Genomic DNA, 16305 nt, shown 5'->3' with positions numbered 1-16305 from the left:
ATTTCAGAATAATTTACGAGGGCAGTCAGATGATTACAAAAGTTAATTGTGATTAAAAATGTCAAGAGTTAATTGCAATGAATCGCATTTTTAATCGCATGTTTTGAATTTACAAATAACATTTTTTGGGCTTTTATTTTGAACTGTCTTAAGCTGAAAGTAAGGTTATGGCATGAACTTAAACACAGAAACAGGAAGTGGTTAGGGATCCCAAACTGACATCAAACAGCTCAAAGGAACGCTAACAAAGGTCAAAGTGTGATGTCATAAGGTCAATGTGTGATGTCGTAAGGTCAATGTGTGATGTCATAAGGTGGATATTACTTTGGACTCGTCAGCTGAGCTGTCTGAGAGTTGGTAGAGTGAAACGAGACATTCAAAGATGCAGCAGTGGGGTGCTGGTGGCTCAGTGGTTAGTGCGTGCGCCCCATATGGAGGCTATGGTCCTCCAATCGGGCGGCCCAGGTTCAGATCTGTTAAATAACAGGATGTAATAAATGAAGTCCTGATCCTAAAATAGGAGCCCTTGTGTTCATCTCTAATCTTCTTCTCCATAAACACTAAACTGAGGGAAAAAAACTGATTTGTCTTTGGAAATGTACAGTGTGGGCTTTATTGTGAAATGCCATATCTCTGTTTTGGAAAAATACCATCTTATCTAAATTCATTAATCAGTAATCAAGAGATGACTTAATCCCCACGGTGTGTTATGAGTCAGAGTTTTTCACAACACAGTGAATGTTTTTCCAAGACCAGTATTTTCCAATCAGTTGGATCTTATCTTCTTCTGCTGTTTTCTTCTGCCCCCTATTGACACAATAGTCTCACTGCTACCTGATGAAGCATTGCAGTTTGAAGAATAAAGGAAACATAAAAACTACAAAAATGTATATGAAATCACAATTTAGGTTTATTATCTCTTCAGTAATTTGCTACAAACATACATTTCAGCTGTCATTCAGGAAGTCGTGCTTCAAAAGAACATGAAATCTTTGATCATATACAGAGGTTTACATTCTCTCCTGTATGATGCAGGGAAGCGAGCTCAACAGTCACCTGATGTGCCGAGGAGGCGAACACCTGCTCTGACACCCACAGACATGGGACAGACAGGAAGAGCTCCACTCGCCTTTTCTCCTCCTGGTTTCTGGTGAAGTCCAGAGGCAAACACAGCTGTACAAACATTTTCTTTGACGTTCAAAAATTGGCTTTCCTTTATTTATTTGTGGACCTGACTGACCAATCAGAGGACTTTACGAGGTGTTTTTTCCCCCCTCTCTAGAAACAAAAGTGAACTGAATACATCGACCATGACAGATAAAGCATCAGCTGAATGAAACTGTTAGAGCTTAGTATTCATTGAAGAGGCTGTCAGTTATAGAAAAAGAAAAACCTAACTTCTCTTCCCACCAATGTTTATATAACACTAACTGAGAGGCCAAAAAAAATATGAGCCAAAGCTTGATTAGTGTTTGATTTGTCAGTAAAAAAAGTAACGCTCTGGTTACTTGTATAAACGCTGTAATCTTATCGGTGTCTGTGTTTTGATTGATGTGAAAATATTGATTAAAAAAAGACATGAGTGGAGGGAGTCATGATTAAACCGTCCTCCATATCGTCTCACTAGCTCTGATCTTTCACTAAAATCTCTTAGTTAATTAAATCCCTCTCTCTGTGCTCCGTAAGTATCTCTATAAGCGTTAAGGGCTTCTGGTCCGTGCATTGCCATCGTTTAAAGTCCGACCACCAACTTGAGAAACGACACCTAACAGTAGATTTTTAGCTCCACTTGCATGCTGATATCTGATTATAGAAATTAGTTGAAGCTAAATCGTCATTTGATGACTTCCAGGATTGCTTTTTAGCGGATGTTTAACGCCTCTTTTACTCGCCGCACAAACTGTTTACCTGCAGACAACATGCTATGGAGAAGTTACCTTTGTGTTTTAACCGGTTATAAGACGGTTGTTGTTCAATTGGATGAACTAACCGACGAGGGAACGAGCCCGGGTTGTTCTTCTACAGAAATTAATCTGAGAAAGAAAACATGGGGAGGAGGAGGAGCTTGTGGATTAACACTATTAGATGCTACGCTGTCAATTTAGGAAACAAACTGCTACCACAGAACATTGACTGACAGCTGACAGTGATCCTGATGCGATCGTTAACTAGCTAATGTTAGCTAATTAGCACTCACTGATGCTTTGAAGATGAATTTCTTGCCCTTCACTTTCCAAACTGACACATTCAAAATACATAAAGCTGTTTATACTTTAGTAGACTGTCATCCTGCAGCAGCTTAAGTTGAAGGATTCTCCAGTAAATACAAGTAAACATCACTAAAATTAAGATTCTAGCGATTTAAATGGTGCCCCGTGTGCGGTATAAAGGTCAGTCTGGCCAAAATCTCATAGTTGTTGATTTTTTATAATCTGTTTTTCTGTGGTTGTCTGGTGATGTAAACATGCAACGTTTTGAAGTGATGGAAAATTACAAAGCCCCCGCTGCAGCTCTACATATTGATCAATGGTGGACGCTACTTTCCCAAACTCTTTTTGCGCTCCAAGTCTCCATGCCGGTCACGTGACGGAAAGCTACGCTCGTTGAGGTTGCTGAAACTCTAGTAGACGATAGAATTCATACTACAGAAGTAAAAACAGAACACTTCTGATAGCAGGATGCAATCCTCCGCCTTCAGATACTGAATACAGAATCATAGAGGTGAGTATCTAATCTGTGTGATAAGTTCATCACACCTGATTTGCTAAGATTTGGACAACATGCAGCAGCAGCAGCTCAGAGAACCGTCTGGGTAAATTAGGAACCCGTATCAGATTTCTCGGCTCTTCTGATAACACTTGTGAGATTTCACCCACAGAATAAACCTCAAATAGCTTCAACTTTTGGAGAAGTCACAGAAATCTTGAAAAGCATCAAACATAAAGACCCGGGGGGGAAACCCACTGTACTGCACATTAAACGTTTTCATTCTCAGACATTGTTCTTTTCCACTTGTGAGGGAAATAACCACAACATTTTAGAGCTATTTTTGGTGCAAGGAAGAGTGTTAGGCCATTATCCTCCTTGTTGTTTCCTGTGACTTAAGCAGGAGAAAACATTTAGGACGAAGCCCTCACTACAGCTGAAGAAGAGTGACACCTTGTGGGCAAAACAGGAAATACAATAAAAACTGGTTCTTAGAAACTATGAGATCCTAAATCAGAACTTTGTGTTTTTATTTTCTATTTGAAAGTCTGTATGTCATATTTTTAGATCTATGGATGTTTTGAAAAGAATGAATCACGTAACTGCTGTCGAACCAGATCGTTTAGATAACACTGAACCACTGAAGGTCCTCTTAATTCTTAATACCTTTGACTTTTCATCCAATGAGTGGCATCAGCTGTGCTCAACGTCCTTACATCAGCTGCTTCATATTGTTTCTCTTGATTGTTGGATTTTTAGAATCTGTAGTGTTGCTAAAATTAAACAAATACTTCATATTTTTTGTGATCTTGACAAGGAAAAGAATAAATTTAATAACCATAAATATTGGTGTTTAAGCCCCCCTTAAAAATAATTTTATTTTTACCTTTATTTAACCAGGCAGGTCATTAAGAACAGATTCTTATTTACAATCATAATCACAATTTTTAAGCACGACACCCCCTACAGACCTTGATACACTTGTGAAAATATAAACACCAACCCTTCAGCCAAGGTGCAGAGAGAACAGAAAGTATAAAACACTCACCACTGCTCGAGGAAAACAGGGGGGGGAAAAAAACTCCTAAAATCTGTGATGAGCTGACGATGCCTCCACGTGTTTAACCATTCCTGAATACTCCTTCACAGAACTCTGTGCATCTCTCCTTTCTCTCTGGGGTACAGACTACATCACCAGGTCAAACAAGACTCCAGTTCCCAAGATGCAGTTGTCCCAGGGAGACACCCAGAGAGTCGCGTCTCTCTGCAGCAGTTTATGAATCTATGATGGCGCTGTTCACAGAGTGACACACTCTCCAGATGCAGATATGTCGTGGTCATTTCTCCCTCAAATATTATCCGTCACGAAGCGAGAAGTCTGCGGGATGCGGAGGAGGAAAGTGTCTCATGGAAAATGAAGGAGGGAGTCACAGTCCAGAGGCTTGTATCATTTCTGTTTTCATCCCTCTCCTCCTCCTCCTCCTCCTCCTCCTCCTCATGCTCATGCTGTTGTTTTATTTCTGCAGCTCCTGCGGCGTGCTGAAGGTCTCGTAGACGTTGGCGGCAAACTCCTTCACCTGGTCGTTCATCAGCAGGTCCTGGTTAGATGATGACAGAGAAGTGTGAACAGAAAGATCATCATTAGTCTCCATATTGTTTTTGAAGTGAAGTTTCTCTGTTGCCATCAGGACGTTGTTTTGTTTTATTCTAAAACTTTCATCAGATTAGAGCTTGACCGATTAATCTGCCAGTAGATAATATCCGCCGATATTAGCATATCAAGCGACTATCGGTTGTAGCTAATTTTATCGCTGATATTAAGAGATTTATTTACCAGGGCAAAAGCATTTCTTTTGCATATCGTTGAATTACACTAGAAATTCTCTGTCACCAGCAGAGGTCGCTATGTGGATTACAAAAAGGATCATCACTCCTCACTGTGGGCTGGCCACAAAAGCCTGAGTCAAGCTCCTCCCCCTTCTCTCTAAATCTGCAGCCAGGATCAGAAGGACGGCTTCAGCCACAACTTTTTCTTTTCTTTGAGCAGAATGTTTTAGACTCTTTTACGTTTCTTCCCCTGAGCCAGGGTCGTAACACACTTGATAAGTATAATGAATATATCGTACTCAAAGCATTCAAACTGAAATATTGTATCTGAAAGGACAGCAGCGACAGGTATTGAAAAACAACTCTTTGTGCCGTCTTTTGTTTCATTATCGATCTGCAGTGTGGACTTTGCCGATGTGTGCAGCCAAACACGCGACAAACAAGTGCAACCTGACCTGTTTGATGTTTGTTTGTCTTTTGTTTATTTAGCAGCGGACCGAGCAGAAAACCATGAACAACATCAAAATCAAGATCTGTCGGCTCTCACCTGAACAAAGTGACTGGGAGTCTCGCTGCAGATGGTGTTGATCTGACCGTTCATGATGGGGATGATCTTTGCCAGCGGAAGACTGACCGCAGACAGACTGGAAACACACACACACACACACACACACACACACACACACACACACACACACACACACTTTTTATACCTTTATTAGAGAAACGTAACAGCAGAGAAATCAGGGAGACAGAGAGACAGAGAGAGAGAGACAGAGAGAGGGAGAGAGAAAGAGTGGGAGAGAGAGAGGGAGGGAGAGAGAGAGGAAGAAGATAGAGAGAGGGAGAGAGAGCGAGAGAGAGGGAGAGAGAGGGAGAGGTAGAGAGAGAGAGAGAAGGAGAAGATAGAGAGAGAGGGAGAGAGAGAGAGAGAGAGAGAGAGAAGGAGAAGATAGAGAGGGAGAGAGAGAGGGAGAGAGAGAGGGAGAGGTAGAGAGAGAGAGAGAGAAGGACAAGATAGAGAGCGAGGGAGAGAGAGAGAGAGAAGACAGAGAGAGGGGGAGAGAGAGAGAGGGAGAGAGAGGGAGAGGTAGAGGGAGAGAGAAGGAGAAGATAGAGAGAGAGGGAGAGAGAGAGAGAGAGAGAGGGAGAGGGAGAGGTAGAGAGAGAGAGAGAGAAGGACAAGATAGAGAGAGAGGGAGAGAGAGAGAGAGAGGGAGAGATGTAGAGAGAGAAGGAGAAGATAGAGAGAGAGGGAGAGAGAGAGTGTTCTGGAGTGTTTTTAAAGGATTTAAAAAGAGTCTGCATTCATTTCTTTGTTTAACTCAAGACACAATCAGCTGTAAGCATCATCAGTAAATGTTGTCTCGATGGTTAAGTGGCTCACCTGTCAGGTGCGGACTCAGGGGAGGAGTCACCAGGAGGCGGGCGGAAGAACTCGGCCAGGTTGTCCAGAAGACGAGAGAAGCCTCGGTTCAAACAGGTGCTGAGGACGGTGCCGAAGTCTGGGCTGAAGACCGAAAAAAAAAACAACACACATCAGAGTCACAAAAACAGAAAACAAGTCAACGGGTGTGAAATCAAACAAACACACAGGTGTGACTTCTACCTGTCCAACATGTCTCTCGTCTCGTTTAACAGTCTGATGGTCACGGCGTCGTTTTCTGTCAGCCCACAGGCCTGAAGAGGAGACGATATACATCATATACTCGGGTGATTTTTTTTAAATATCTGTGAACATGTTCACGTTTCTGTTTACCTGATCGGCGAGCGTGTTCTCGTCGTCAGCCAGCATGTACCAGGACAGCGGCCGCTCTGATCCCGCCTCCACCTCCGCCCTGATCCAACTGAGCTGCTGCTCCAACTCCAGCAGAGACAGACTCTGCTTCAGAGACATGCTGACGGCACAACACAGAGTCACATGACAGCTACTCTGATCGGTCTTTGATCCTTTAAAAGTCTCTTATTCAGCAAAAACTTTTTTTTAAAAAAGACAATGTTTGCTCCTTTTTCTCCCGTTCAACATGTTATAAATCAAAGTTGTCGTTTGTTTCAGAAAGTCGGTTGCGATTTGAAAATGTCCCGTGTAGCTCCTGGAACTTGTTTCCAACATGAAGGTTTTTTTTGGATGAAAATGTGAATAATGACGAGTTACGGACACTCACCCTCCCAGTGAGTTCTGAACTGCTCTCTTCACGACCGTCATCAACTCTGTCAAACCTGGACACACACGCACACACACACACACAGCAGTCAGAGGTGATGTTACACAGACTTACAGACAGACAGAGGTGAACAGTGTTTTACAGAGCTGTGTGTGTGTGTGTCCATCATCCTACCGTCTCCCAGAAGGTGCTGGATGCTGGACAGGTACTGCTGCTGGACGTCTGGAGGAGCCAGAGGAGTCTGACAGGAAATAACAGAGACAATCAAACACACTTAATATTCTCTGGTTTTACAGTTTGGCATGATTATCCAGGATCTCTTCTTCCCTTTCAAGTATTTTGTCTTGGTTATAACTCAGTGTCCAAACAGAGAAGTATTTGGGTTGAACCACAGGTTGTATCAGGGACAGAAGCTCGTACATGTCGTGCGTCCTCACCATTGCGCTCTTGCCCACAGAGTTGTCCAGGTACAGGTATCCTCCGATGATGTTCAGCTGGACTCTGAGGAGAACCACCAGCATGCAGGTGCTGTACACCCCGACGATGGTGCGGGTGAAACCTGACCCACACAACAAGACACACAACGTTTGTGATCAAATATGTTGTTAAAAAGTTAGCATTTCATCTGCTTGAACAGAGCAGAACTTACTGATGATCTTTAAGTCTTCCCAGACTTCAAGCTTGTTGGCTGGTCTGTAAGTCAGAAGAAGATTTCCTTTATTGATCCACATATTACAATACACATATTATTCTCAGGTGAACACAACAAAGATGTTTAGTAAAACAGGAACATTAAAAACAACGTAGACAAAGTCAGATATTAAATCTACGACATGTCAGAGGATAGATTGTTTGACTGATTGAATCCAAGAGGGAAAGACGTTCAGACTCACTTGGTCTTTAGTAGTGCTGTGAGACTTTCTGAGTTGAGTTGATTGATGATGGCTTCTTTTAGTGGAGGGAGCATGGACAGCACTGCAAACAGAACGAACACAGTTTAAATGATTTGTGCCGACATGAGCAGAGATTCATTCTAAACATTTACTTTGCAGAGCATCAGTGACTTATAATAAAATAACTCATTCAGGGATATTAAAAGCATTGATCGTCTTCGGAGGTGAAGGCGTTACCCGTCATGTTGCACGTCCTCTGGTTGCTTTCAAAGTGGAACTGTCGTCTGGCCTGAGCGATGTACTCCGTCGCCTCCTTCTCCTGGATATCCCCGATCTTCTTCTGAGCATACTTACCCAGAAAGTACACTCCTGAGGGATCGAGAAGACGGACATAAGATGCAGTACTAAGTAGGGCAAGGCGATATATATCGAGCTGGAAAAGATGTCACACCCGAGTTTACCACGTCCCAGATGTTGGTTGGCAACAAGTTGGACGAGCTGCATGGTCACCTCCACGAGTAACCTGTGTTTTGTTAGCTGATATGTGTCGATAACAACACAGTACGTTTTAGTTTTGTACGAAAAATAACACGACAACTCGTCCACAGATACGATACTATCGGTGTGATTGATTTAATTAGACAAAAAAAGGACTAAACTGCTACTAAACACAACAGTCACATCTTAAACTTTACTGTTGATGCATGTAGCCATCATGTTGGATTTTTAACTCTACTGGCTTCTGAAGTTCCTCCCAGTTTCCAGCTCAAAAAATATCCAGCTACCCCAAGTTGCTCCCTCTGCTTCATCAGTGGTGTATGAATGGATTAGTTACTTCTGATGGACTTTTTACTCGGCAGCCTCTACCATCAGTGTGTGAATGTGGAGGTGTGACCTGCAGTGTTAAAGACTAGAAAAGAGCTAAACAACTTTAAGTCCATTTACTGTCATTCAGCTGAAGATCATGGAGATATGATCCAAGTTCTCCAGCTCTACTTCTATAAAGCCCCAAATGTCTAAATCAGTGTTTTTCCATGTAGGCGAAAAGTCCTGGTTACAACAATAATTAAGAAAAAGCAATTAAGTGATTTGAAAAAATAACTGTTCTGAGTTTAACTTTGAAATCCAGCATTATGCATTAAGAGGAAGGATGTGCATACCTTCACCTTTTCACAATAAAACCCTCCAAACATCTAATAAATGCAAAGATAAAACACATTTTCACAATAAAACCCTCCAAACATCTAATAAATGCAAAGATAAAAAATACTAAATACTGTTTGTAAAGCAATTAAATATAAGACAAGATAAAACACCTTTCAGTTTGTATTAAACCACCTGGGAGAAATCTCCATCACAGCAGGTCAGTATTTAAGTTTAATGCATTATTAACCTGTTGTTATGATGATAGCAGTTTAATGTGTTTAATGTGTTTAATGTGTTTAATGTGTTTAATGTGTTTAATGTGTTTAATGTGTTTTGGGTGGAAGGCCGAACCTCATTGAACTTTCTGTCAGTTTAAAGATCAGCTGTTTGTTTAAAAAGCCTGAATTAAAATGAGTTCAGTTAAAAGGGTTTAACAGATTTGAGTCTTTGGGATGATTCCGGCCTGTTTTAATAAAGTAAATAATGATAAATATGACATATTCTCAGGAAGGTCCAACGTGTTGCTAAGTTACCAGCTAGCTCAAGAAGCTAACAGAAGCTAACAGGAACTCACCTCCGATAAAAGCTCCGGTGAAAATAAATTTCCTTTTGTGACGTTTAATAAAATTCCACACAGATGAAAACATCTTTGTAGACCGAGAAGTTTAGAAACTTAAACTAAAAAAAAAAAAAAAACACCACTCCGTACTTTGAACTTCGTGATAACTATTTCACGGACATTTCATCTGAAGACTTTCGGGCTACTCCGTGTTAGCATGCACAGGAGCAGTCTAACGTCACTTCCGGCTCGCCAGAGTGACCACGCCCCCGTTTGGGTGAGAACTGTCAGAAGTGCTAAAGTGTTTCCGTCAAGTGGCGCATAGTGAGTTATAGAAGTTCCGGTTGTTTTTCTCCAGAATAAAACCATTTATTTGTCTTTTTAGAATTTTAGTACATGTAGTTTGCGCAGCCATAGTCTGTCCGTTTATATGATAGGCAGAGATATTTATATTTTGATATATCTCTCCAGGACACTATGAGGGACAAAAAATGACTAGTATAGTCAGTATAAGTATAAATTAATTAATTAATTAATTAATTAATAAATAAATAAATGTTGGGAGAAATGCATACAATAATGTATAAATAAATAAATAAATGCATCAATAAATATCTAAATAATTATATTAATATATTTATTTATGTATTTCTGTGTCCATGTTGTACAAGGAAAAGTAAATATGTAAATTAAGTGGGCCGTCCTAACATTACTGAAGTAGGATTGGTCAATTTTGAAAAACAGACAGAAGCAAATTTACATAAATACTTTTCTTCTTGCGCCCTGGATACAGAAATAAATAGATGTGTAAATGTAAAAATACGGAATTAAATTAATAACTCAATTAATGTGGAAATGTATGCATTGATACATATATAACTGTAGAAATACGCTAATAAATAAATAAATACATGTAAAAATATATAACTTGGCTTTTTTCATTAACAAAGTGTATTTATTATTTATTCTTTGATGTATTGTTTTCAGCATATATTTATTTATTGATGCATTTATTTAATTATTTATTTATTTATACATTATTGTATGCATTTCTCCCAACATTTATTTATTTATACTTTAGTCATTTTTTGTCCCTCATAGGACACATGATCCTATTAATGAAGCCCAACATTAAGGGAGGGAGTCATACTTTTATTTTGTATCCAAAATCCACTTTACTTCCGCTTTGAATGTGACTAACTGTCGCTCACTTGACGCAACCAACGCAAACACGAGGATGAGCGTGGAGAGGCACGATCGACCGAGCAGGTCGATTGTTCTTGTCTGGATTTTGGTCCGTCAAGTATTATCGTCCCCTGTCGTTCTAAAGAACATGGCGAGCAGACTGCAGGGCACGATTATGATGCATTAAAGTAGTTCAAAAGCAGTTTTTAAGCATGTCATTTTTTATTCAAGTAAAGCAGTAAAGTCGTCGCAGTTGCCATGGGAACAGAGGAGGAGAGTTTCTCTCCCAGTGAGGAGGAAACAGAGAGGTGGATGTGCAGCGCTTTTGACATGGTGAGAGATACATGACATTTATGTTAATTAATTAATTAAAAAGGTTGAATATGTTGTTGCATGTGCCTGATAAGTTTTATAGAGTAACAGATTTCAAAGTAATTACTGAAAAGTCATCTATTATACTTAACATTTTGAGATAATTCCTTAATTTTAAGCACATTTTCCTTTAATTATGAGCTTAATAAAGCTGTAAAGACATCACAAGGTTATCCAAAGGTAATAAAAAAACTATGAATCAACGACTGTAAGAAAAGTAAAAGTAACATATGATGCATAATCCACTTCATCATGTTCCTCTAACTCTAACATGTGTCTCTAGTCCGTCTACAAACCCCCCAATGATGAGTAAAGTCCATCCTCTCCGTCTTTTGCCTGCTCCACTTTTCAGAAAATGTGTGCTCAAACAGGCCGTTTGTAGATTTTCCCTTCATGACATCACAAAGGGCAGTAGCCCCTCCCCCAGGTGGGTGACACTCCCACAGCTAGGTGTTTGTTCTGCCCTCTGAGTCTGCCTTCTCACCGTAAACAATAGGACATGGAGCGAGAAAGACCGAGTACACCCAAGCCCTTCCAGAGAGGGGGGCGTGGTCAGACACAGCTCATTTACATATTTAAAGGTACAGACACAGAAACAGCCTGTTCTGAGCAGGGCTGAAATAGAGGGGTTTATAGACATGATCAAATACAGGATCAGAGTGGATTTAGAACAAGAAACTTCACACACATGTTTTGAGGAACTCTGACACTTATTTACACTCGTCAAAAAGGAGAATATGAGACCTTTAACACATTAACTAGTAGAGTCTCTGGTTTAGAGAATGTGCAGTGGGGTCTCCAGGTGTTGACATGCTGTTGTGTGTGATGTATTCCTGCAGGCCAAAGACGCTCTGGAGAACGGAGAGGTGCCGGTGGGATGTCTGATGGTCTACAACGATCAAGTCGTGGGGAAGGGAAGAAACGAAGTCAACGAGACCAGAAATGTAAGAAAGAAATGACACAAACCACTTTTTAAAAGAACTGAATCTGGTTTGAACGAGCTAATTCCAGCTTCAAACAGATCATGACACACAGTCTTTGCACACCTTATATTAATCTTTGTGTGTGTGTGTGTGTGTGTGTGTGTGTGTGTGTGTGTGTGTTTGTGTGTGTGTTAGGCCACTCGCCACGCAGAGATGGTCGCCCTGGATCAGCTCCTGGATTGGTGTCGCCGTAGCAACCTGGATGTGAGCAGCGTGTGCAAGAGAACGGCGCTGTACGTCACCGTGGAGCCGTGCATCATGTGTGCTGCAGCGCTGCGCCTCAGCAGTATCCTCCCCCCCCCAAAGTGTGTGTTTTAAATACTGTATCTGTGTGTGTGTATAGTCTGTGTGTGCTTCAGTGTCTGTTTCTTAACCAGCGGTCAGACATCCCCGTGGTCGTGTACGGCTGCAGGAACGAGCGGTTTGGAGGCTGTGGTTCAGTTCTGGATGTTTCCTCTGCAGACTTACCTCACACAGGGAACACATTTAAGGTGTGGGGTCTTTTTATCTTTGTGTTAGTTGCTTTAAAATGTGTGTATGAGTAAGTGTGTGTGTGTGTGTGTGTGTGTGTGTGTGTGTGTGTGTGTGTGTGTGTGTGTGTGTGTGTGTGTGTGTGTGTGTGTGTGTGTGTGTGTGTGTGTGTGTTCAGTGTGTTTCAGGCCACAGAGCAGAAGAAGCTGTAGAGATGCTGAAGTCGTTCTACAAACAGGAGAATCCAAACGGTGAAGAATAAAAACCCCTCAGTCTTCTTCATTTACTTCTTGTCCTCGCTTCCTTCTTTACCTCCTCTTCTCGTCTTTCTTATTCTCTTCTTCTGTTTGAAAAAATACTCCCTCTAAATAGTGACATTCCTCTCCTCTCCTCCTCTCTCTCTCTCCTCTTGTCTTAGATTTTAGATTTCTTCTACTCCTCTCCCTCCTACTCTCAGTTGTTTTTGGTTCTCCTCCCTTTAACAGTTTTGTATTTTCTGTCTGTTTCAGCCCCAAAACCCAAAACAAGGAAGGACTGAACGTTCTGTTATATATCTACTTTTTATCATTCCTGTACTGCGCCTTTTTAAATTTGTTTTAATTTAATAAACAACACTTTATGTAAAATGTTCTGTGTTTCATTCTGATGTCCTCTCACTGTCGTTGTTTGCGCATCAGTCTCCCAGCAGGGGGCGCACTTCAGCAGCTAGCTTCAAAGAAAGATGAAGCCTCTAAACAAACTTACGATGAACTGAACGTGTCATCTATCTGCTGTTGGTGTGAGATGTGTCCACTCACAGATAAGAGTGTAAAACTGAAACTTACAACATGAAATGGTCAGAATATTTTAAAAAGAGAGTTTCAAACTCAATTAGATTTGATCTTCTTTCATTTCTTTGTGTGTGAGGTCGTGTTGTTCGTCTTCTTTCTGTGTCAGTGTGAATGTGAAACCACCAACAAACCATTTCCTGTTCAACGTCTCTGACAACGAGACAGAAGAAAAGTGAGAAACTGTGTGTGTGTGTGTGTGTGTGTGTGTGTGTGTGTGTGTGTGTGTGTGTGTGTGTGTGTGTGTGTGTGTGTGTGTGTGTGTGTGTGTGTGTGTGTGTGTGTGTGGGGGGGGGGGGGTAGTGCTTGTCAAAGAGGGTGAACTAAACAGCTCATACAACACACACACACACACACACACACACACACACACACACACACAAGCACTACCCCACACACACACACACACACAGTGTCACAACTCAGACCGTTTCTGCCGTCTCACTTCCTCTCGTGTGTGTGTGTGTGTACGTGTGTGTGTTCTCAGTGTTTTTTTTAGCTCGCCCCAGCTGTGAAACTGAGTGTGCCGAGTGTAAGAGAGAATGTTTGTGGCATATGTGTGTTTGGGATCATTTGTGATCTTCGTGTGTGTGTGTGTGTGTGTGTGTGTGTGTGTGTGTGTGTGTGTGTGTTTCAGGTGTCCAGAGTTTTAATCTCTTTGATCTAAAAGAGACGAGATGCAAAAAAAGTCTGTTCTTTGTTTTTTTACGCGTCATCACTTCCTTCCTTCCTTCCTCCCCCACTTCCTTCCTTCCTTCCTCCACCACTTCCTTCCTTCCTCCACCACATCCTTCCTTTCATACTTTCTCACAATTGATCTTTTGCTTACTTAAATTCATTCATATTACCTCCCAGCTGCTCTTGTTTCTTTATTTTTAACCCTTTTTATTTTTTTCCATCAAACATTTGATTTATTTAAAGAGACAGCGTCGTTACTTTGAGATAGAAATTATCCAAACGTGAACTTTTAAAATCTTATTTCCTTCCTTTTCTCAATTCTTATGTCGTCTAACTTTTAGTAGTCTTTGAAAACTCCCCAAAAGTGAAGCTGGAACATTTATTTCTCCCCCTGCTGACTGGCTGCAGTGCAGGTCATAAGCTCCGCCTCCTCCATGTTAACAGATGAGACACAGGTCAAACTATCAATATGTAACCGTCTTAAAAGCGCCTACCTTCTCTGGTCCAAACAAATCCAGAGCAGAATCTAAAGTGTCTCTGCTGCCGTGGGTGTATTTTGGCTTCACTTTAGAACAACGAGAGGAGCTGGGAATGCTTCTTCCATCTTTATACACAGTCTGTGGTCTTACAGTAACCCTTTTCTACTTCCTCTTCCTGTTCAATCAGATGTCCTATAAACCTGCAGGTGTTTATTCTGCTCTGTTCAGATCCTTCACCGACAGGTTTGGGATTTTCTTTTGCGTCTGAACCGGCGCCGCAGACCAGCTCCTCTCTGCTCGTTAGCATGCAAATCTATGCTAATTAATGCAGAGCAGAATATTCCAGAATGTTTTAATGTGTCACCTCAGAGTGGAGGAGCTGACGTGTTAATGAAGGGACCACACACACACACACACACACACACACACACACACACACACACACACACACACACAGACACACACACACACACACACACACACACACACACACACACACACACACACACACAGACACACACACACACAGACACACGTACACACACACACACACACACACACAGACACACACACACACACACACAGACACACACACACGTACACACACACACACACACACACACACACACACACACACACACACACACACACACACAGAGAAAGAGAGAGGGAGAGCAGTGCAGAGCTAGCTGTAAAGCGCTAATGAACAAAGTGTGATGTGTCAAACTCTCCTTTTCAAAATGACAGCACGAGGAGCCACACACACATTTATACACACACACACACACACACACACACACACACACACACACACACACACACACACACACACACACACACACGCGTAAAAAGAAAGCGGTGTAACATGAGATGTCATCTTTTGTAAAGGTGAAAGAAAAACACTGCAGGAGAGAACAAAGGAGGAGTGTATATTTAGTTATTTTACTACAAAACGACCCGAGAGACGACACGGGGGGGGGAGGGGGGGGAGGGGGGGGACAGGAAGTCGTGTTTTTGTGTGTGTGTGGTTTCACTTCTCTCAAGTCTCAAAGAAGACAAAAGGAAACTACCTGAAACGCTCTCAGACGTGAGTCACTCTTCAGAGGAGAACAAATCAAACATCGAGAAGTTCTTCACTTTTATTTAGTGGTTCAAATGAAGCACAACATATTTCTGCTGTATTTTGATTCTATTTTGTTAAACTGTAGTGTTCCCATTCCTTTAATATAAATATGTTTTACTTAATCATCTGAGTATCTCCAAAGCTATTAGTCATATTTCTTAATACTGCGTCTTAGTTTTCCTCAGCTAACGGAGACGCGTCACTGTTCTGTTCTGCAGTCAATTAATACTTGAATCTTGATTGTGGCGCCCCCTTGTGACCAAAATAGGTACTCCTCATTTCAGACAGACCTCTATCTGACAAGCTGCAAATAAATTCATCTGTTTTAGATGCTAATAAAAGACGCCGAGTCGCCCTTTTTCCCATATTTTTCATTCAAACAAACCTGTTTAGGACTCAGAACGAGAAGGTGATGAATTAAAAATATATAAATATGAAAGATTGATGAATGTGAAACTTTAACACTTTGTTCTGCAACACTGAAACACAATATGAATTCATACAGAGACACTAACATTACACCATCATGGAATCAAGATGAATCCTGTATTTGATCATGTCTATAAACCCCTCTATTTCAGCTCTGCTCAGAACAGACTGTTTCTGTGTCTGTACCTTTAAATATGTAAATGAGCTGTGTCTGACCACGCCCCCCCTCTTGAAGGGCTCGGGTGTCTCTGGCTTTCTCGCTCCATGTCCTATTGTTTATGGTGAGAAGGCAGACTCAGGCCGTGTTCACACTTGACTTCTTTTTTCAACTGCCAGCGCCTTTTTTACACACAAACCTATGGAAAAAGAAAAAGGATGACGCCTTTTTCAGTTTAATTATTTCAACTTTTCAGAAAAGCGCTGGGTGACGTCAAGCGGACCAATCAGGACGAGTAGTAACCT

At 41.3% G+C, this 16305-nt stretch overlaps 2 protein-coding genes across 2 annotated transcripts; one reads left to right on the top strand and one right to left on the bottom strand.

Moving 5' to 3' along the window:
* Positions 1 to 892: 892 nt before the first annotated feature.
* Positions 893 to 9531, bottom strand: pex3 (peroxisomal biogenesis factor 3). Its single transcript, XM_020659152.3, has 12 exons — positions 9312 to 9531; positions 7829 to 7960; positions 7592 to 7673; positions 7348 to 7391; positions 7136 to 7257; positions 6873 to 6939; positions 6699 to 6753; positions 6293 to 6431; positions 6143 to 6213; positions 5921 to 6043; positions 5081 to 5177; positions 893 to 4304 (listed from the first exon to the last, which is right to left on the bottom strand). The coding sequence occupies exons 1-12, from the start codon at positions 9382 to 9384 to the stop codon at positions 4221 to 4223; spliced, it is 1089 nt and encodes a 362-aa protein (XP_020514808.2). The 5' UTR covers positions 9385 to 9531; the 3' UTR covers positions 893 to 4220.
* Positions 9532 to 10580: 1049 nt separating this feature from the next.
* adat2 (adenosine deaminase tRNA specific 2) lies at positions 10581 to 12935 on the top strand. The gene is made up of 6 exons (XM_065963918.1): positions 10581 to 10814; positions 11693 to 11797; positions 11972 to 12122; positions 12221 to 12327; positions 12486 to 12558; positions 12817 to 12935. The coding sequence occupies exons 1-6, from the start codon at positions 10740 to 10742 to the stop codon at positions 12843 to 12845; spliced, it is 540 nt and encodes a 179-aa protein (XP_065819990.1). The 5' UTR covers positions 10581 to 10739; the 3' UTR covers positions 12846 to 12935.
* Positions 12936 to 16305: the final 3370 nt, after the last annotated feature.

The sequence above is a fragment of the Labrus bergylta genome, chromosome 15 (assembly GCF_963930695.1).
Source record: "Labrus bergylta chromosome 15, fLabBer1.1, whole genome shotgun sequence".
Taxonomy (NCBI): Eukaryota; Metazoa; Chordata; class Actinopteri; order Labriformes; family Labridae; genus Labrus; species Labrus bergylta.
This window is presented reverse-complemented; position numbering and strand designations above follow the sequence as displayed.